This window comes from Protopterus annectens, chromosome 2.part1 (genome assembly GCF_019279795.1).
Source record: "Protopterus annectens isolate FY-2018-M chromosome 2.part1, PAN1.0, whole genome shotgun sequence".
Lineage (NCBI taxonomy): Eukaryota > Metazoa > Chordata > Ceratodontiformes > Protopteridae > Protopterus > Protopterus annectens.
This window is the reverse complement of record NC_056729.1, coordinates 1,525,604,893-1,525,628,939: the sequence shown is the minus strand read 5'-3', so window position 1 is coordinate 1,525,628,939 and position 24,047 is coordinate 1,525,604,893. Positions and strand designations below refer to the sequence as shown.

At 36.7% G+C, this 24,047-nt stretch overlaps 1 protein-coding gene across 3 annotated transcripts in view; it reads right to left on the bottom strand.

The window, feature by feature from the left end:
* Window positions 1-24,047, bottom strand: part of MMEL1 (membrane metalloendopeptidase like 1) — a 1,737,390-nt gene that overhangs the window by 380,352 nt on the left and 1,332,991 nt on the right. For all 3 annotated transcript variants that reach the window (XM_044062979.1, XM_044062980.1, XM_044062978.1), the window contains exons 14-15: window positions 11,270-11,368; window positions 9,418-9,501 (exon numbers count right to left, since the gene is read on the bottom strand). In XM_044062979.1, the coding sequence (XP_043918914.1) occupies window positions 9,418-9,501; window positions 11,270-11,368 (183 nt within the window). The remainder of the gene's footprint in view (window positions 1-9,417; window positions 9,502-11,269; window positions 11,369-24,047) is intronic.

Sequence of the window (24,047 nt, the reverse complement as noted above, 5' to 3'; positions counted from 1 at the left end):
ATGACTTCACGACTCCATTTCAATAAATCAAAATCAAAATTTGTATTTTGAAATAAAAAAAGGAACTGCAGACTAAGAGGGATCAGATCATATGGAAACAAGAATCTACCTTAAAATATCTAGGAATTGAGTTATGCAAGGATAATAATGAATTAGTCTGAAAAAATACAATAATATCATCAGTACAATTAAAATCTCTGTGGAAAAATGGAACAAAATAATATTAACATTTGAAGATAGACTACAGTTAATAAAAATGGTTTTACTAGCCAAGATCCTATATACAGCCTTGGCAATAGAACTGTTACCAGAAAGGAATATACTTAAAGAAATAAATTCATGCCCAATAAATTTTTTTATGGCTTCCCAAAAGAAACAGAATAGCTTTAATACATCATATCAGACCATGGAAACAGGGAGGATTAAACTTTCCTGATATAGAAACATATATAAAATCATCAATATCTAAAACAATCTCAGATTGGATAAGTCTAAATTACTCTGCAAATTGAAAAGAATTACTAACTGTAATATCAATAAATTAATTTGATTTACAAACAAAAATTCAAATAAAAGATAAAAACAATTTGCCATGGCACATATTATGTATTAGTATGCAATATAACATAACTAAACCTACCAAAACTCATATGATTAATTATTACATTGACTCATTTAGGAAAGTTATTAATGCAAATATAGATTTAAAAATCTGGTTTGATCTTTTAACAGCATTTATATTCACTAAGAACTTTCCACATAAAATATATAGAGGAATTATTAATTCCTGGGAACAGAAAGGATTTGTTTGTTGGCTCCAATGTATCAAAGAACTAAAAGTTTTAGATATGCAAGTAATAAAAACAACATACAAAATTCCATAACAGGACTGGCTAACTTTACAGAGTATTCTGTCATATTCGCAAGATTTAAGTAGAATAATTAACAATTCTTCATTTAAAGAAATATTTAAATTCTGTCAGGTACTCAGCATGTGCATTGTGTTAAGGCCCTCATATGGCATAAGTGAACAGTGGGCTGTTTCTTATAATATTCTATATAGTCGTGGTCTCTGATTTGATTATGGTCCTATATAGGTGTGTATTTGTTCATGATGCTAGTTTTATTCTTTGACTTGTTAAGTTATTTAGTTATGTTTATCTAATATCTCCCGTTTTTTGTGCTCTGCATTACTGTGTTTATGGCATGCTGTTGTTTGGTACATTTGTGCCTCCTGGTATATTGGATAACTGGACAATATTAAGGTTATTGTTAACTTATAGATGGCTTAAAATTTTATCCACTACTCTGCAATCCGTTTTGGTCCAGTTTAGTTTTTATTATCTAAATGCACTTTATTGTTATTATTTATGTTTTATTGTAGTCTTTATATTTACATGTTTTGGTCAGGTCCCTTTTGACCTTTTAGCTTCACTTGGGCGTTGAATGTTGATATATCTAGTGTTTGCAACGATATTAGTGTGAACCATCTTACTAGCATTTCGCCAGATCCCTGGATGCTAGGTAATATCAGAATCGAGTGATCTGGTTATATGTTACTAATAGTTGACTGCTGTTGCCAATATATTTTTCGTTTTAGACATTTTTGGCAATGTTTTTATTTAGGTATTTAGGTTTGTATCACGAGATGACGAGTCCTTCATTAGGCTAGTCAACCAGTAATACTCCAGTAAGACAGCACCTGGTTGCTACCTCGCTTTCTAGTTTGGTAGCTGCTGTTGTCAGTAGGATGCTTTTCATCGCCGGACTGGCCCTTGCTGTTTTGATCGGTTTTATGAACTTTCTTGTTTAGATTATGACAGCTATCCTGTTCCGATTGTAATCGCTATGGATGGACATTACTTTTGTGCTTTTTTTGAATGGTAATTTTGCTCTCTTTTTGAGATCCAATACTAGTTCAGCACACTTTGCAGTTGTGGTTTAAGTTAGCACTTTTTGACGTTCTGCCGCTGCGATGGTTGTATCAAGATGTTTTTAATAAATGTCATGTTTTCTACTTTTTAATAGATACAATATACTGATGTTTTTTATTTTTAGACAAGCAGTTATTGTATGGGACATACTGATAGATAGTAGTGTTTGGAAATATCATCTTTTTACACCACAATACACCTTACACATTTGGTGTCGTTTGATGTACTTGGTTTGTTTACTAACTGTATACTATATGGTAATGAATTCAGTATGAGCTCAGCTGAGCGACTCTAACAACATAACTGGTTTACATATTTTAATCTTATTAGTGATATCGCTGTGTTGCATACTTTTGCTCAGAAAGTGTTACCTTCTGGCCTATGGTTTAAGTTTTGTGTTCTGGTCATGAACACTTATTATTTTGTTTCAAAGCAACCCTGGTGTGCCAGCAGGCTTGCACCGTCAGTTTGATAGATGATTTTGCTCTATTCTTCTTTTGCAGAACGGTTTATTTAAGGCGCTTTATCCGCGCTTTATGCCAACTGTGCTATTTAAGCAATTTTTTAAATGTTTTAATGATTTTTTATTTGTGTTACATGAATTTGTTAATGTTGTTTCTTTAAATAAGCCTAGTATGAATGTTATAATTATTCATTTAGGGTCTTAATTGGTTAGTTTTGAGCGCCAAAAGTCTTTGTATAAATAGTTGTTTAAACTTATGTCTTATTACACCTGAAGAAGCGTAGTACAGCTACGTGAAAGCGCTTGTGTGTTCCTGTCTCCAATAAAGAAGCTTTCTACAACAGTGGTCATCTCCGTGTGGTGTTTCCAGTGGATTTTGTCTGTTCCAAATATTTAAATTTATGAAATACATATGTGAAATAAATCATATATAATGACTTTGACATGGGAAACAGTATTTCAAAATTTTACAAAATATTGATAAACTATAAAACAACACCCAAAACCTCATATTGGAAATATAGAACAAAAGGACACTCAATACAGTTAACTGAAGATATTAAAACAAATATCTTATTATCGATAAAATATACATCCTTTACACAATACTAGAAAGTTTTTAATTGGAGATGCATGCACAGAACATTCTTAACCCCAGACATAATCAGTAAAATTAGTTCTTCAATAAAAGGAATATGTTGGAGATGTGAGCAAGTACACAATGCAGACTGGAACCACATTTTCTTTGATTGTATTAAAATTAAGCCATTTTGGAATTGTATTAATAACTTTCTACAAGCTTTATTTAATGAATCATTTTATTTAACTAAAGCTCTTATATTATTAAATATGAACAAAGGTTATCATTTGAATAGGTCAAACATGTATCTAGTATGGACTATACTTGCAATTTCAAGGAAGTGTATAACAACAAGATGGAATACAAACATATTACCAACTTTTGAAGACTTCTACAGCCTACTGAAGACCACAGCATTATTGGAAATTAAAATTAAAGAACTAAGAATTTAACCAAAGCCATTTATCAACAACCCTTGGGGAAAAGTCTTATAACTGATTGACACTATACAATAATTGATCAGACACTCTGATAATGGAATTTACATACTTATAAAGTATCTGTATACATTAAGATCTGTTATAGTGTCAGGCTAATGTAAATAGTGTACATAGTTATTTAAGATGTTATGTATAAATACTATGGAACTCTTTCAAATGTATTTGAAAAATAAAAAAAAATTTTGAGGAAAAAAAGAGAAATCTTGATGAGTGGATGGGAAATAGAAAATTCACCCTGGGGATCAGTGCAGTGGCTCTATTTGACAGAGGCACTGGGAACTAATGTCTGGTGGCACAATGCCAGGGTAATCCTACGAGCTAGGCTTGTAAAGGCTCCAGGGCCATTAGCCTAGTACACACCTATGAACCTACAAGTGTGCTTGTGTACGACAGACTGAGATTCATCAAGCATCATCAGCAGCAGGTAAGAGTTTTCATGCCTCTCGACCTCTTAGCTCAAGCAACCTGGAGAAAACCTAAAATAAAGGGGAAATAGAGGCTCAAAAATAGGAACAGATTTTAAATATTGTTCGTATAAAATTAGAAAGTTGCTTGTCTTAGCATGCATTTTCTGAAGGAAATACACTCTGAAACTCAAATGTATATCATTATTTAATTACTTCAGTCCACAATGATTGGTAACAAACCACACATTTTAGGAGTAAGGGACCAGAAAAATAAAGTAAATATCTGTATATTTTTTGAAAATGTTATATTTTGGATGCAAAATACATTCTCAAACACCATTTATGTATACTACAGCAAGTTTGAAACATTAGGTGGAAGAGCTACTTTATATCAAAAATATATAAAAATAATATAGTAATAAAAAAATAATAAGTAAGTAAACACAACAATTTTACAAACAGCCCATTCTCTAAGCACAATAATTGCCCTCCCACGTGTGTGTTTCTGTGTGAATCATAATATCCCTGGGTGGGCGTTATTTACACAGTAACACACACCCTGTTAGGCATTATTACTTGTTTATCATATTTTAATGCTTACTTTTGGAAACTGACTTTTATTTATGGCTTCAGAATATACTTTGCAATGTAAAATAAAAAAAAAAAATACATACAATGAAAAGATGCTAGAGTAGCAATGGTCTCTCCGAACTCTTCTTAAACAGCAGAATAAGTACAATATTTTGTGGAGAGCTATGCACACAGAAATATCTTTAAATTGCCTTGAAGATTAAAAGGATGCAGGAAGGGGCCATTTTTAGAAAATATGTTCAATCCTAAAGAAAGAAACTAAAAATCATAGGTTAAGATTAGTGGACATAGATGAGGAAATGCTTTGTCATGAAAACGGTGATGGATAACTGGAACAGCCTGTAAACAGATGCAGCAAGAGAACAACATTTGTAACAGTTGAAATGTGGCAGCCTCGTAGGCAGAGTTGAGGAGATGAGTTGCTTTTGCAAGTGAACTATGAACTTTACTCTTTACTCTTAACCTTAATTTGCTCAGCCTCTACTTGCAAATTGTGTGACTCTGAGCAAGTCACTTAATCTGAGAATAGAAAATAGTCTCAGGTCACCACTGAGAAGAAGCACTTATCCCTATAGGACATACCTGATTAACAGAAAAAACAAAAACATTGGTGTTTGCATAATGGAGGTATATGGAAAAGAATAGATGAAAATACATGACCGTATTTTTTAATCTACAGGTTGCTAGGAATTTGATGATCAGGTTTTAACTGTTTGAACACAGATGGTCACAGTCAGCCTTTTTTTGTAGAACAAACTGTGGTGTTATAGGCAGAGTGAGATTATTATTATTATTTGATAACCGGGTAGGTGGGCTGGTCCAAAGTCCCTTTTTAGCAATAATCCAGGCATAGAAATTCAAGCATACAAAGCATAAAGAGATATTAGTACAGAGAATATTTACAAAATGATGGAAGTACCAAGCATATTTACAATTGTATAATAATTGTTACACTTTAAGACAACATAAGAATTATTAGATTATAGTAAGAAATAAGATATAATTTGTGTGAACAATAATATCCTAATGTATAAGACAGGAGCTTCCAGGCTGTTAAGGGTTAGGTAACATTCCTTCTAATTCAGCAATATTATATAGATGTTCAGACAGAGCACTTGCATTGGAATATTCAACTTTTACTACTGTTAAGTGACTGTGAAATTAATGTATATATAAGGTTGGAAGGTGTGGGGGCTTGCCTCATTAGGGAAAGCACTGGTCCTGCAAAAACACTTATTACAATATTAATGGGTGGGTTGTAAGAGAATCATGTTCTCAAGCAGTCATTGAGGAACAGGTTTACAAATGATTGCTTATCAATGTGCATGGGAAATAAATCTGATTATGGCAGGTCAGAAGAAACACAAAGTATTTTAAGTATAAATGTGCAGATGGGCACATACAAAAGCTCTTATTTTATTGTCCTAATTCAAGCCCAGCAGTGTACAGTATGAATAATAATTTCCCCACTTTATCAGTATTGAATATTTTCAAACACCTAGTAAACACACAAATGTCTTTCATTTATTTTTGTAATGAAAATTATAGAGAATTGTGTTAACAAAATTGCATGCTAGTTAGTAAGTAAAGCTGTTGTAATTAAGTTTGCAAATCAAGATATACTGCATTTGTTCTTTATTTTCTTACACAGACCATATCTGTCAGTGAAGAGAAAATTTGCCATTTCTGTCACTAAGTGACTGTCGTCAATCCCTAGGGAAAGATACCTTTTACCTCACTAGCCATAGTCCTTGTATCCTTATGAGTTGTGCAGACATGAATCTGCAGGAAGAAGTAGATGTCTTGCTTCTGTGCATCTGACAATTTGACCATAAGTAGTAAAGTATTTTTGGTATATCAAGTCAACCTATGAACTCAGATGGTGTCATTCAAAAGAAAAAACAAAGATTTACCATAAGCTACAACCACATGGGCAGTAGTTTCTATAATAAAAGATATCAGGTCATGACGTGCGAAAAGACGAATGGAAAGATTGAGAGTAAGTTTAAGCTTGATAATAAAATCTGGTTGTTGGAGGTAGAGAGAGTGTGTAAGTGTTAGAAGGAGAGAAACCTCAAAGAGAAGCTGGGCTATCTGGAGATTTCTATAGGATATGAGAAAAACGAGGAAGTAGGTAAGACTTTAGGGGTGATATATAATGATATAATATTACAAGGGGCACTAACAGCTTCTTTTACTATAACCAGAGTAGTGTTGTTACTGAAGGGGGAACAAGAAAAGCTCACACCTGGAGGGAGAGACCTATTATCCTTCTCCTCCGCATCCCACATGTTTTCCTATTTTGTTTATGGTGCTGGGTGTCACATCAACCTTAGTCAGTGTGACATCACCTAGAGACAGTGCTTACACTGCCAAGTGGCTCCCTTTATTAACATGGCTGCTAAAATTTAAGCTGTGATCCTTGCCACGCAGATAGAAAGCATTCACCCTAGACTAATAGGGATTGGGCAGATAAGGTTTGTTAAGGGAAGAATAGTGGAAAGGTTTGTTAAGGGAAGAATAGTGGAAGAGAGTGTTTGGCAGCTGTGGAAATTTGTTACTAATGGGATGTAAGAAAGTTAGGACCAGGCAGGGAATGTCTTTTTTTATTCATAAGGCATTTACATTGTTAATTGGGGATTTCTATTTAGAATTTTGGAAAAGATGAGTGTGGGGCCAATGATTAGTGGATGGATCAAAGCACTGTCTGAAGTGAGGTTGCCAATAAATGGACAACTATTGAGGTCAGCAAAGGTAATGAGGGGCACAAGGCAGGAGTGCCCTTTGTCCCCTAGTCCATTTGTTTCAGTGATTGAGGTATTACCACAGAGAGTGTGAGACTGCTTGCAAAAGGTACTATGTAAGTGGAAAACCTTTAGGATGTTTGCAGATGACTGTATATTGGGAATGGACATGCTGGATCTCGTGTTGGAAAAGGATATTTGAAGAGTTTGGAATTAATTCAGGATATGACTGCAACTGCAGGAAGACTGTGCAAGTGAGAATTGAAACAGGGGATGCTAAAATTAAAGAGGTGATGAGAGGAATAAAGCAGGGGGTTAAGTATCTAGGTATAAGAGTTTGGAGGACTTTAGGTCAGACAGAGCAGTAAAATTATAGCCTAATGGCTTTTTGAGAAGAGGGTTTATTAAATCAAGTACATCAGTGGGATGAACGAATGTGGTGCAGATGCCAGTATGTTTGAGAGTGCTATATATGTTAAGGCAGCTTTCACCATGTGGTTCAGAAGATACATGTAAGTTATGCTACATGTGTATGGAATAATAAGGGGACTAGAAAAGATAAAGAAAGATTAAGACAGGAGAAGATAGAGAGAATGGGGAATATCTGTCTTGCAGCTGTATCTGAAGGCAGTGACAATGGTGTTTGTTTTAGGACTCCGGAAGGCTAGGAAAGTGAAGAGGAGCAGGCTGAAGAGTGGGAAATCCTTCAGTTAAACACAATTTTAGAGTTGTGGAAAGCAGATATATGTAGAGGTGAAACATTTAGGGAGTTCAGATTAATAAGTTTATGGAATAATCACAATGTTAAAATACAGAGATGTAATAGAAAGGGGTTGTGTAAGGTTGACAATGTTGTATATGGCGTAGAGGAAGAGGAGGTGTGTAGATTTATATGCTGAAAGGAAGGGATAGAAAGATATAACCTGATGACAAGAAGAGGGGCTACAATTTATGCAACTGAAACTGGTTGTTAAGGCCTGGTTACTAGGGATTGGTATAATGTGATTATTGCTGGAGGAAGTGACAGATACTAGTATTCATAAAGCAAGGGACTTGCAAATAGAATGCACATGTGGAAAGATATATGTAATATTAGTCAATAGTAAATATTGCCAGGGGATGGAGAAATTAGTAAGTAGATGTGAAATGGTGGAAAGTATAATTATAACTGAAAAGGAATGTAGTGAGGTGTTAAAAAGGTACAATAAATGAACAGCTATACCTATTATATGGGCTCAGTATGTGAGATGGTTTCATAGGTGGTACAGAACTACCCTCCAGTTACAGAGATGACTGAAGGTGGTGGAGAGGAAATGTTGCAGAAGTGCTGAGAAACAGGCAGGACAGTTTCATGTTTTTGGAGAGTCAGTTAAACATTTAAAGAACAGGTGTGCAGAGAAATGGGAAATAGTACATGAGGTGTGATTTACAAAATGTTGGAAATTCGTACTCTTGTGGTAATATGGAGAGGAGAATGGGTGGAGACAGCTGGAGAAAGTGCAGTTATGGTATGCAGGATGATGGGTATCGAGTATCATCACTAAAGGCTGGAAAGATCAGGTAAGCTGGAGAGAAGAGATGGCAAAAGCAAATAACCTGAGAATGTACAGGTGCGTACTGGCTGCCCAGCAGGATAGCAAAAGAAGGGAAAAAGTGAAGAAGGAGTGGGGGAAAGTACCGGATAGATATATTAGATGATACTTTTCTATAAGTATATTATTTCAGTATCTAGGTGGTAGAGTGTTTAAATGATAAATGTGCATTGTCAGGGGCTGTAGATAAAACTTGCTGATAGTCTTTCCCAACGGTGGGTGGAGGTTGGGGAAAACAAAAATGAGAATTAATATTATGGTATTGAAATGTAAAGGTCGTAGTACATATATGAAAAGAAGAATATTATGTTAACTATAATTATGTAAAGTGCACTTCTGTATGTACTATTATTGTACAACAAAGGCTAAAAAAACATAAAAAGAAAATATTTTGGTGCTCCTGAGTAATGATGGCAGTACTGCATGCTTTGAAATGTGCAATAAAAAAGGATATAAAAAATGAGGGACAGAACAAATACTCAAGAACTGGTAGAGCAAGGAAGTTCCTAACTGTTGCCAACACAACAGTACATTGTGGAACGAGTCACATTACAATATAGGCTGCAAACAGTGATTTGCTATATAAGTATGATAAGACTTACTCACATTTTCATATTCCTGGTCAAGTTTATCATTGTTACCCTCCAACACGTAATCCGGATAACCAATCTGCTCCTTAATGGCTGTTGCCTGCAATGCAATAAAATAATTGACATAAATCACCCTCAAAATGCTAAATCTATGTTTGACTACTCATAGGCTAGATAACAATCAGTTCTATTTAGACTAGTTATCAGAGCTAACCTCTGGCCAGCTTCTGATTAACTCCCCAGTTAGGGTACAGGTAGTGCAGATCTATCACCCACAATAAGTTTAATTGTTAGCCAGTCTTAGAACTTGGCTCATTCCTTGCTTCTGCCACACTATTTTAAGCATTTGTGAAATAGAGTCAAAGCAGATGCCATTTCAGATTCTGTGTGTCCCTTGGCATTCACTGCTGTGCAGTAATTTTCACTTTGATGTGGATAGTCTCCGTATTAATGAAGAACATACAGTGCTTAACATCTACACATCAAACAGGGAATAATATAACATCCAGCCTCCAACAGCAGATGAGGTCTTGTAAGATGACCTCACCTATCCTCCCTATATCTCTCCCTTGCACCATATATAGAAGAACAAATACTGTTACCATGTAACACTCTGATACTTGGGGCTTTTAAAACAATTTTGAATCTGAAGAAGTGTCCTCTTAAATAGGCAGAAATGCACTTTGCTGTTTCTTTTACAGTCCCCAGAATGGAGGAATCCTAGAAGTTTCTGAGATGCAAAATAGCTTTGACACATTATTTCTGGCTGGCATTTGCAACTCTGCAGTCTTTATCAGATCCATCAATTAGATGTCAAGGCAGTCCACATATTGTGACTGGCTAACATGTAGTTAACCACTCTCCCCCACCTCTGATCACTTTTCCCATACGTTTATTAGATAGGCAAGTAACAACCCATTTGATTGGAGAAAATTTCACTTCTTCCTCATCCTGATTCTAGCTAACCAAGAACACCCCACAGTGCAGGACAGTGCAGGACAGCACAGACCTATATCCCAGTCTGAACCTTTGGTTTCACTTGCTGCAACGTTTGCGTTTTGAATGGTTGTCGACCACTGTGTGGACCTTTCACGTTAGCTATTAAAGGTTTTGTGAATTGCTTGGCATTAAGTTTCAAAAATGTACTGTACTCTATGACATTTTTTAAATAAAATTAGATCAATGTAGAATTAAACATGATCTGATGATGTCCACTTAGTTGATCTAAAGTGATTATCCTTTATTATGGGGAAGATCATTCTTGATTAACAAAGAACATTTTTTAGCAAAGAAAATTTCATAATCTATTTCAGTCTGCTTTACAATAATTAGCTCAACTAAGAGTTCATAGAATATGCATAAACTCTAGAAATGCCTCCAATTCCTTTTGAGCACAAAGAAATAACAAACACTTCTTTATCAGACTTTTGCATATAAAAATAAAATCGATATCATAGACACAAAGAATCATCATTTCTAGCCTGGAGCAAGGCAAAACTCATTGCAATGGTCCATTTAACAATCTATCTATCTATCTATCTATCTATCTATCTATCTATCTATCTATCTATCTATCTATCTATCTATCATCTGAATCTAATATTTTGGAAGTCCAAGTTCCTCATTTTGCATTTCTGTAAATCTTCTACAGCATTAGCCTTCTCAGAAGTGAATACAGTACATCTCATCAATAGTAATTGTGTGTTACATGTTCAACAATCCTTTGCTGTTCGTTAAATTGCTTGCATAAATAAATAAATAAATAAATAAATAAATAAATAAATCAGATGCTGTCTTAAAACCTTTTTCTACAAATTCTGTTTTACTTTTTCTGTAGATATGTTACCATATTTTCAAGTTAAACAAACCTTTTCTCGGGCTTTCTCTTTAGATGTTCCATCCATCCACTGCAGTTCGTCCAAAGTTTCAATAAACACCTCCCGTATTTTCTCAATCAGATCACTCACCTGGAAAAGTACAAGTGGACAGATGTTGCTACTAAATTTCATTTAACTTATTTAATTAAACTTGTAGGATCGATTACAGCAGGACTGTTTCTACTCTTAAAATTCTAAAAAAGCTGTAATTGTAGACCAAACAGGTATAAGGATTTATTTGATACAAACATATGAATTCTGATATCAATAAATTATCCAGTTTTGTTAACAATAGGACTCACAGCGTATTGATGTAATTGGTAATGTGGCATTTCAAAAAGGAGAAAGCAGTTCTTTATATTTACTGAGTAAACAATCCCTTCAGTGAATATACAGCAGGGCAGCAGAGCAAAGAAGCTTAAAAGTTTCATCTGAGAAAGGAGGGCAGAGAACATAAAAAAAATCAGATTAGTTTGAATTGCAGCACAGCAAAAGGCTAGCAGAAGTTACAAGCAACACTATGCAACTGGGAGAGGGAAAGAGTACAATCCAGGAAGAGTTTAAAGCACATGTGAAAAGTCACCTCAACCCAGTGAGAGAATGAATGTTTAGAGCTGCGATGCATGAATGGAATCATGCATATGTATAAACATTCTTAGTACATTGACCACATAGTTGTATAATGGTACAATATATGGTATAGTGGGTCGAATGGTGGTCTAAGCTGCTGTTCATTTCAGCAGAGCAGTCGGCACCTCAAAAGACAGATTGCATTTGGTGGGAGTGGGGGTAGAGATCAGCTAGGGTGTGCACCAGAATGAAAGTGTAGCCCTACATGTAGAAAACAGCACTTTGCTGGTGGGGAGATGGTGAGATTAAAACACACTGTGTGTGCAGCATAGCAGGCTGGGTGTCACAAATGAAGAAAGTCTGGAAGGTGCTGAGGCCACACAACACATGTCTCTGAGGGTTCATGACATAGAAGGCTGTGTGCCCAGTACTGGGATAGAGCATTTGATCCTAGTGGAAGTCAAATAAACATACTGTAACTGATGCAGTCCCTGCTTTTTAAATGAACAGATTGCATGGGCGGGGGGGGGGGGGTTACTTTGACTGACAGGGTCACGTGAGGGTGATGTACTCTACTTTTGCATGTTTACAGTGCACTTGGCATGCAGCATGTATACTAGGGGAGTGAAAAAAAGCAAACAGCATAAACTTTATGAATGATCCCATCCACGTATATATACATACACTAAATAGTTTTGTGTGTGTGTGTGTGTGTGTGTGTGTGTGTGTGTGTGTGTGTGTGTGTGTGTGTGTGTGGGTGTGTGTGTGTGTGAGAGTGTGTGTGTTTGTCTGTGTGCATGTGTGCCTACACATGCCATTTGATGAAAATGGCCAGTGCTATTTTGCAAGAATCCTAAACAACTTTGCCTCATTACGCCTGCCTGCATATCATTCCCCATTTGCATGTACACACTACTCTTACACATCAAAACTTTTTTGTTGCCACTATGATAAAAGAGCACTGGCATACTATGCAGTCTATGACTTAAATGGTTGCCTAAACCAAACTTTTTTGGGGGATACTCATATTGTAGCTATGTTAGCACTACTATTTGTTGCAAATTCATTTTTTTACTTCATGACTGTTATGGGTGCTTGACTTAACAAAATGCTACTATGCTCATTTCTGCTACACTTGACTTTCCTTTTATTGACTATAGCATTTTGGAAGGTGTTTCACTTTGGTGTCAATTATGTGACCATAGAGTTAGTATGTAGGTTCCAACAGTCAAGTTTATCAATTTAAACTACTTCTGTGTCTGAGAATATTGTTTTCCTTATACCCACATCTTTATTCTTTACAGTCAATTTTATTTTGGATTGAAAACAAAACAAATATTCTGATATATTTTTGATGTTTTAATTCCACTGTTGTTGACTCAAGTGTTCCTTATAACCACACCCACAAAAATAATATCAACTTAGATATTAGTAATGATTTACATGCATCAGTAAATCATTCTGGGTAATCAACAATACCATACTATACTTCTTTAGAAGAACAGTTACTTGTTTACATTATGGTTTCACTAAAAGAGCATCATATGTGACAATTTTAATGTAGCATGTTCCTCCTGTGGGATACCACTCTGATGGACCTCCTGCTTATCCACAAAACAAACAGCACCAGAATTAACCATTCTAAAGACTTAAACCTTGCCGGTGATACAAATAGGACCTGCTAGAGCGATAGGTATGTATCCCGGAGACTACCCCATCTATGGAACAGGCTACCCATCCATGTGAAGCAGAGTTCCTCCCTAACCCAATTCAAATGCAACTTGGACAACTGGATGGTAAACCGGAAATTCATCCCTGGTTTGGCACCTATGTCTCTAATGGACATGGGCAGTCTATAAATGGCTCATCCTCCAGGCTCTTTCTTGTAGATGTTCCATCTCCCAGGCCCATGCTTACACTTATCAAGGGTATCAGAACTTGTCAGAGATTTGAGATGCAGGGCTAGGCTTAAAAAGGCCCTTGTGGTTGTTAGCCTAGTAAACACCTATGAACATGTGAACCTATACAGTGGCAATATGATGTGTGAAAAGTAGACAAAGAAAAATATAAAAACATATAGCAATGCTTTGGAAGATTTAGAAAATAATAACAGAGCATACTTTGACAAGGAAAAAGAATTGTATGATGGAAATCAAGAAAAATTATAAGAATTGTTATATAAGCAAAAATATTTTTACAAGAAAAAAAGAGAAGAAATATTAAGATACATACGTGGATTAGTAAAGGAAGATAATGTAATGAGAGAAATCAAAAAATGCAAAAGGAGAAATAGAAAGACCTCAGGTAAAGATAGAAAATAGAAGGTAGTGGAAAAAACATGGAAAGTAAAAAGAATTCTTTAAATGAGCTTTATAAAATATTAAAATAAATAACTATAGATTTGGCTGCAGGACCAGATGGAGTAGGGTATAAAATGTATAAAAATTTATGGGATTGGCAAAAAAAAAAAATTTTTAAGATTTTTGAACGAATGGTTAAATGCAGATTTTATGTCTAAGATCTATGTAGCCAAATGGTTAAATTCATATGGAAAAAGTAAGAAAATTAAAAACTGAAGACATTATTGAATAATAATGATTATAAGATCTTTATGAAAATAACACAACATTGATTTGAAACTAAAATGAAAAATATTATGGAAGATAGTATATTTAGTATAAAGGAGAAGGGTTGTCAAGAATTATTAATGAAAGTTAAAGAAATTGTGGATAATATTATAAGCAGAAGAGAAGAATTGAAAATCATGATAGGAGACCTTAATAAGGCATTTGATACAACTGGACATGAAATGCTATGGATAATAATGAAAGAATGTTAAGTGTGAAAGTTAGGAAATTATCTATGGCAATATATAAAAATACTTGTAAATGGCTGGTTAAGAATAGGGTAATGGTCTTATTGCACATAATGGTTGGGGAACAGAATTTGTAGCCCAGCATATGGAAGATAGACATAAAACCTGAAATAAACAAAGGTAGAAAACAGAATGTTTATATGGGCAGAATTAGGGATGTAAAGACTTTATGTAAAGCTGTTTGAGAAGTGTGATGTAGGAGGTAATAGTATGAAATAAACAGGATGAGGTTTATCTGTGTGACAGTGAGTCAGATTTCAACAGACTTTATGGAAGGAAACCTATAACATGGAAAATATGGAAGTGCTGAATCTGAAGTTACTGAAGGAGGGCTGGGCAGACATTTAGAGATGTGCTGGAGGTAAATCAACTCAATAACATTTATAACATATAGCATTTTTCAAACTATTAAGGTGGACAGATTTAAAAAAAAAAGAATGGACAAATGGGGAAGAAAGGTAGGTGGTTACATGTGTAAGATGCATTTCATGTAGTAGTGTCAATGCAATCAGTGCTAGGCATGAAGGAAGATGGAAGGAAGCAATGGAGATGGAATTAATCTTGCCGGTGAGGAAGTCCAGAGAAGGAGTAGATGAGAATGGTTAGTAAAGAAGTAAAGACAACAGGAAGAGGAAGAACAGTGTAGAAGATCAGGGGTGTGATGTACTGAAAGCTGAATGGTAGTGTTGATGGCAGGACCTAAATGACAAGTGCGGAAGAAATGGAAAGGAGGTTATGGACAGTGCAAAGGAAATGTGGGAGGAGAGCCAGATGAATGCATTAAGACAGAAGGAGCTAGGCATAAAGTGTATAACCAGAGAAGAAAAATAGCTTCAGGTCTTGAGAGTAGACTTAAATCTTAGGAAAGGTACATTTTGTGCAAGTAAGAACATATGTGTATGTGTATGTGTGTGTGTGTTTCTGTGTGTATGCACATGCATGTGTGCTGATATGGAGAAGGGAGGGGGCAGGAGACCACTGAAAGATAAGACAGAAACAGGAGTAAATGTATACAGAAGAAATACAGAGCAGCAAGGAAACCAGAAAGAATGACAACAAAAAGAAAGAGGCAATATGGCAGAATTCTAAAAGCATCTCTGTAAATCACAGATTTGAGACATTTAGTGGGAATAGAAGCTGAATACTGTGGAAGTTGGTCACTTTCACTTCAGAAGACAGCATGATTGTATGTAAATATATTTTAAATGATAAATTGTTGTAAGTCATTAGACAGAGGTACATAATGAAAACTACAGGAGAAAAGGGATCCAGAGTGGAATGTTATGATAAATAAAGTGGAAGAATCATTGATACATGCATTTAAAAAGTTGATGGAGAGATGGTTTGATCCCTTTCAAGGGCAAAAGTAGTGATACTCATAAAAGGGGAAAAGGTCATAGGTCCTAAACAGCTACTGTTGAATGCCATTGATGAATGTGCATGTAGGGACAATGATGAAACTGATGATTAACAGGCCATAAAGGAAAATTTCACCACTGATACAGGGCAGTTAGGTGAGATTTTTAAAAGGAAGGTCACTTCCAGGCCATTGTTTAGTATTGGGGACTTTTGGAAAAGTGGAACACTAAAGAATAAGTGATTATTTTATATGACATATGGAAGTCATTCCGAATGAGATCTTTGCTGCAATTACAAAAGTAGATAGGATTTTTATTTTATTTTGCTTTTATTTACAGGGAATGTCCAACTGAGTTGCAAAAAAACATTTTCACTAGGGACCCAGGGAGTAAAGCTCCAGAGATTTGACAATGTATATTAAGACACCGTATAGAAAAATATAATAGTTTTATATATGTACAAGTAAAGAAAGCAATTATTGAATATGACAATAAAAGTTATACACATAACGTACAGTGTATTGAGACTAAATCTTGGCATGATTAATACATAATGCAACTCAAATAAGATTGCAACAGCAACAAAAAAAATGAATGAGGGAGAGGCATATATAGGAGGAAGTGGATAAGCTAGAGAGAGATAGAGACAGGGGGACAGGTTGAGACAGTTATATAGAAGCAATGGAGTAGGAGTGCAAGACGAAAAGCATTAGTGGGAGCTGATAAGAGGAACAGTTGACAAAAGAAGGAGAGGGAACAGAAGAGAATAAGGAGGGAAGGCAATAGGAACAGAGAGGGAGGGAAAAGTAGGAGGGGTGAAGAGAAGGTAACCTGGCTTTGGTAGAAGTGAAGCGGGAGGAGGATGGTGAGTTGTAAGAGGGTAAAAAGACTGCATAAAGATAAAGGATAGTAGAGAGTGCTGTCAGTTTGATGAATACGATTTATGCTATAGGATTTTAATTGAATGTTACCAACTGAGAAAATTGGACCTGCTAAATGAGATCATCCTGGGGATGTACAAGTGCAGTACCAATTTAGCAGATGGAAAACAGTGACTCATAAGATTCCCTGTGCATCTAGTAATATGGTCTATAAAAAAGAAATACAAGTGAGCTTGATCAATAAAGGATTGTTCTTCATCCTCGCCCTTCTTTCTTTTTGAGAAAGAAGTGATACAATAAGTTGTTTGGATGTCAGTGATGGATGAGGAGCTCCAATAAAGGAAAACAACAAAGCATGTACAGTTTATCAGTGACTGTGAAGTGTTACCAGGAAACAAAGAACAGGTAGTGAGGAAAACAATAAGCATTTTAACTGTAGAAGTGTCAGTAAGGAGGTATAATCATAACAAAACTTTGCTAGTGAAGTTGAATGAGGATAGTGCTGCTGAGAAAAAATCAGGAAAATATTAAAAGAGGGAGCAGTGCAAAATTTCTGGAAGTCCAGTTATATGAGAAGTGGATTAAAATCCTGAAGAAGAATTATGAATTGTTGACAAGGACCATAATGTGGCATAGCAGGTGGTCATGTACTCACTGACAGTGAGAATAAATGTCTTGAAATACATCTGTTTAAACATTTCCTAGTGAAACTCCTAGAGCAGAAAATATAGAAGCTACAGAGCATATATGATTGATTCATATAAAGATAAAACTGATCAAGAAATGAAAAGGAAATGCTAAGTTACTTGCCAATAGGGAGTGGGAAATGGGAGGCCCCAGATCTTATAGCCTAAACACAAATGACCATTAATGCACAATACTTAAAGCCAATGATGAGTGGAAGATTGCATAAAGGGGTGTTCAAGAATGAGGATACTGGGTGAAGAAATTGGAGGGTACTACAGATAGGGTTGCCACCTTCGTTTACGGCTAAAACCAGTGCCAAGCCACACCCCTCGCGTCACCAGTAACCCCGCCCACCCCACCTCCTCTCCCGCCAACATACCGCCTATTTTGTGATGTCACGACAGCATCACTCAACGGGAACGCCCTCTTTTTTCGTTCCCGCCGCCTGCTTTTGGCTGATTTGCTATGCTTTTCTGTAAAAAAAGCATAGTAAATCAGCTGATCAACGGGAACACCCTCTTTTTTCGTTCCCGCCGCCTGCTTTTGGCTGATTTGCTATGCTTTTCTGTAAAAAAAGCATAGTAAATCAGCCGATTTACAAACTCCGATAGTCTGTTTCCTTTTTGAAACAGAATACCGGAGTTTGTACAGTGTTTTCCGGACTACCGTAGAATCAGTTTGATTTCCTGACAGTCCGGAAAAAAATGGAGGGGTGGCAAGCCTAACTACAGATAATTATACTGAAAACAATGGAGGTGAATTTGTAGGTATTCAAAAGAAATTTCTAGAATAGCATAATGCCTGTTACACTGAAAGATGTTTACCACTTCTGGGAATGACTGGGTTGTAGGTGATGATCATACATCTGTATTCGTAAAAGGCCCACTGATTTTATTTATTATTTATTTATTTAACACTTGTTTATCAGTATAATCCTGCTGGACAACTAGTGTATGCTTTCAGCAGAGTCCTGGGGAGAAAATCTCCAGACATTACAGAAACTAAAGTAATGACATAATTAGTTACAACGTATAATATAGTATAAAAAGAAAATGAAAAAAATGTATACATTAGTATGGGGTTGGAAGGCTGGCTTAATGGCTAAGGTGTTTGCCTTACAAACACAAGGTGCAGGGTTTGAGTCTCACAAGGGATAATTGGCTAGGCTTAAAATGGCTCACAAGGGCAGTTAGCTTAGTACTAAACTATGAACCTATGAACCTAAGTATAAAAAGAAACATGAAGTTTTACAGAAGACTCAATCAGCATAGATAGAAGATAGTATAACAAGCATTTGCCAGATTGTAGCAATATGTACAATATATACAGTAATCATTGGTCAATAGACAAGTTGGTGAAAAACCCAGAGCATAAGGGAGTAACAGTAGGGACTGTTATAAGGTTAAGTTAAGGAGTTAGTGTGAATTCAGGGGGGTAGATTTAACTGATCATCTGACTGATGTCAAATCTCATAAGGCATGACAATGACCTTAAGTTTCTCCATGCCCTACTTGCCATCAGTAAGATTCCATACCAAAATATAACCACTATAGTGCCCCCACTATGTCACTCATACCCCATGAGGCATATCTAAACACACTAGTATAATTTCCCATTGATGCAAGCACTGGAGATTTCAGCTATCCATGCATAAAATGGGAAACCTACAGCACTACACAGATTTCAAAGCCGCTAAATCATATTTTATTGCTGTTTTTACTGTTTGCAAAGCTCCTTTTGCTATTTTCACTGTTTGTTAAGTATTTACTGGTACCGTTCATTGTTGCAAAGTAATCTGTTCTGCTTCTTCTGGTTTTCCCACCAAGCAGTGTTAAAATAACTGATTTGTTTGCTGTTAAAAACATTCACTAGTGTCTCCTTGCTGTTTTTATGCTGTTTAAAATTTTCTTTAGTGTTTCACTGTTATTTTTATGCTGTGTCAGACATTATCTAATATCTCCCATCAGCCCAGATACAGGTTTGCAGCATCTGGGTCTGTTTGTAGTGGCTGTTATATTCTGAGCACATTTTCCATGCCATCTTTGATTGGAAAGGGCCCTTCAGCACTCTAGTGACAGAAGTCTGTTGAATGGAACCTGTTTGGTGAAGGGCTGTTTGTCCAGGGCTTGGAATAAGCATCCTCATTGGTTCTTTTGAACTGTTTTACATTTTTTTCAAGTTTTTAGCTTCTGATATTTAAGCCATGCATTTTAGCAGGTTTCTGCTTGTTTGTGTTTTGTGCAGTACCAAGCACTGCTGCTCAGTTGTACAATACATTTGACAATTTTTCCCTTAGCTATAGCTGTAGCATATAGCCCTTATCCTTAGTACATTTCTGGTCTAAAAATACTGCTAGTGAGCTGTGACCTATTAAACCACCAGCAACCCCACCCAGCAGAAATATCCATCCACTGAGCACCTCCTTGCTCAGTCATGAACCCCCCCCCCTTGTGATAGCAGTTTTCAACCTAGTATTATGGACAGTTGGACAACCCTTGTTTCTCCTGCCAACCTTGTCGACTTAGGTCTCCTGAGGCAATGTAGCAACTTCCTCATGTACACTGACAACCCACTACTAGTAACTCAATCTAGTACAGAGTCCAACAGATGTATTTACTCCAAGAATCTTGAATCCCTGCTCTCTCACACTTGAAAAAGTAACACTGAAGAGGTTGCCAACCCTCCTACCATTACTTATGCACATAGTACCACTGCTCATACACACAGTATGCATCAAACACAAAAATCAACATATGGGGAGGTTTTCTCCAAAAACTCACAGAAACACCAGAGACCTCCAAAACACAAGACTGCTACAACTAACACAGTTCCCACAGCAGCAATGACACATGGTAATACCAGTGTCTCACCTAAAAAGCCCGAAAGGTGTACACTCAAAAGACAAATTTTCTTGTCATTGGAGGCTCTATTGTTAGACACATGGATGTCCCACTCACCAGGCTGGACAAGGAAAAAGTCATGGTCAGATGCATGTCTGGTGCCAGGATTCATCAGATCATGCATGCTGTGATGCCCGTGCACTGGCCCAGCAATCAAGGAGCCTCAATCCTCACCACTAACACCAGTGAGGGGCATCCACATTGAGAAGGATAACAAATACACACACAGTAAAGTACAATTTCCCTTAAGAGCACACAGAGATCACAGTCAGCCTGGGGATGGTTTCTCCCTTTCTCTTCAGATCCCCAATAAGACTCCTCACTGGCACAGCTATAAGGTCCAGATCTCAGCCTAGTGATCAAGCTAAAATCTCCAGCACCCTCTCTGTCCAACTAGTGTTTCGAGTCCCTGCCCAAGTAGCTGACACACACACACACACACACATACACACACACACACACACACACACACACACACACACACACACACACACACACACACACACACACACACACACACACACTTTGTGATATGAGTTGTATACAAACACACAGACACTCCTGGGGAAGGCCGGCACAGGTTCACCAGCTAAGCCCCCTTCTCTGCCAGACTATAAGGTATAAATCACTGCCACCAACCACTAATATCAGCTACTAATAAGGCCCTTACTAAAGGGTGTCCAATTATTACTGTGTAATATTATTATCCAAATAGTAAGTATGACCCAGGGCTAAAGCTATTGGAGTGGCTTGGCCAGTATCGCTATATACATGCAAGGTACACTAGAACTTAAATTATCTCTACACAAAACAGCCACAGTTGAAATGTTTACAAATATTTAATAATAAATAATAAGAACACAAGGCAATACTTCTCACTACACAGTGCTAGTCAAGAGTTCAGAGATCATAAGAAAATGCTTAAAATAATACAGTAGAATAGTTCTGACATCGATACAGAAAAACAGCTAGATTAGACTTCCTATTTCTTATCTATATCTAAGAGCAAACACAGTTCTAAAATAAACTTACATATAGAACAAAGCAGTGCTGGTGATGTTAAATGTTCTGAAGACAAATGCAAAATACGCTGAGTCTCTTTGTCCTTAAATTGATAACACAGTACTACTGACTCATTTCAGATTACATCATTTTTCTCTGGTTCCCAGGCTAATAGACACTCAGAGTTTAGCAGCCCTTTTGATCTTGTACCTGGTCAGGAAGCTACAGCAATAAAAGACATTATACATGCAAATTCTAGCAATTAACTCTGGTCTCAAAACAATAGCAAGAATTCCTTCATTCAGACATCTTGGCTCCAAGTTTTGAGATCAAACAATTATACAACGCTTGACTTATCAGCTTTCCTCCAGCAGAGTGCACTGTTGTTACATTTTTGCAGTTCAACATCCAATGCAGTGTTTTCACATTTAAGAGAACAAGCCTGTGGCTTATATTAATATTTACAAATGACAGAATTATTTATAAAATTCTATCTAGCTAAGCTGGCAGCCTTCACATATCTTCACACATGCATTCAGATCTCTCAGCAACAAGTATCATTATGACTCTGACATAGTTCATGTTGGAGTGAACAACCTTGAGACATACCTCGCTGGGCTATATGAAGAGAGACATGACTGAGCTCTCTGAGTATGTGTCCCAGGCAGGTATATCTCTACACGTGAGCAGCATACTACCCTCACCTAGAATGATGGCACAGTATAAACAAAAATAATTGATTTCAACAATTGGCTTAGTTTTTGGTGCCATTCAAAGGGGATCCAGTTTCTGTCAGCCTGGGGAGTCATGGTCAACAAACCTTACTGCTCTGCCAGAGATGGTTTACACCTGGCACCACTAGGCTTTTGGCTGCTGGCAAAGGATCTTGCCTCACTCATAGTGCCTGTTTTAGGCAAGGTAGCAAAAACAAACTTACTGATGTGAAATTTGCCAGTTATAAAAAAATAAGGGTTACGCTGCTAAATGCTAGAAGCTTAAACCAGAAACTGCACACCCTGGAAGCACTTCTACTACTGGAAGATGTAGATATCTGTGCAGTCACAGAAACCTGGTTCAAGATCTTAGATAGTATCCTGGCCTTGCAAGGCTACAATGCCTTCCATACCTTCAGACCGCAAAATGAATGTATGATAACCAAAGGAGGCAGTGTTTATATCTATATCAGAGTTCACCTCCTGTCTAGTTAGACTGGACAACTCCATGGAGTTACTCCAGGTTCGGGTTACTGTGGGCAAGACCCCCATTCAAGTCACAGCCAGTTATACATTCCCCCTCCATGGGTCATAACATACATGAAGCCTACTTGACCAAATTGGAGTCAATCCAGATATTCTCAAACACTCTGGTTATGAGGGATTTCAATTATCCCACCATTAGCTGGGAAACCTACTCTAGCCCTAAGCCACTACTGCAAAAGTTCCTTGACTCTGTTAACTCAAATGCCCTCTTGTTCATACCCCGACAAGAGGAACAAACATACTAGATATGGTCCTCAGTAACATGACAAACAGATGCTCTGCCACAGCTGTTGGACCCTCATTAATTAAATCTGACCACAGATCAATCACATTTGAGCTGCCATAAACACCAGAACTCACAAAGTCAGACTAAAAAACTTTACCAAGGCAAACTACCCTCTTAGGGGAGGGTTTAAATGCATTCCAAGCCCCACCCACAGCTGAAAGTAACTATACTGAAGCTTACACTAAAGCCTTGTACAATCACTTGCATAAGTGTATAGTCTCGACTGTACCAGAAAGAATCAAAGCTAGAGTCCCAAGTAAAAACAAATCACCATGGTGGACATCCAGCATCACTCTGGAGGGGAGGGATTGCTGCCAAAAGAATCACTCTACCCAGCAGATTTATCTTTGTTCTTGGTTTTAGATGTGGGAGCCTTTGAGACAGGCACTTTATAACACTGCATTTAGTAAATGATCTGCATGGGTCAAGTCATCTTTGGACATAAAAACCTTAGTTAATTAAAGTCCTTCAGTTGAAAACTTTGAAAACTCACAATCTGCTTTTAAATGCTGAGGCCATAAATACACAACATGTCTGTCCTGCAAAGGATTTTTTTTTTGTAAGACTCACATTTCTTAAACTCAGCTAAGCTTTTTATAGCCACAATACTGTAAGAAAACAGATAACAGCAACAAATTAATCTGCAAGGTACTGAAAAATATGTATTGAAAGAGAAAGTGCAACAATAAAACAACAGTAACAGACAGGAGATAAAGAGAACAGAGACAAAGATTAGGGCAGAGACAAAAAAAAAAAAAACCCACAGAGGCCAAAAGGGGAGGTGTGTAAAGTCTTACAAAATGCAAAAGTTAAAGTGTGAATACTGAATTTAGCATAAAAGGTAATATAGTGATTCCTGATCAGCAAAGAACATGTTGCTGATCAAGAAAAGGGCAAATGGGGCGGAGCCTGAATGGCTAACTGAAAGCAGCAGTATTTTAGAGCTCCATA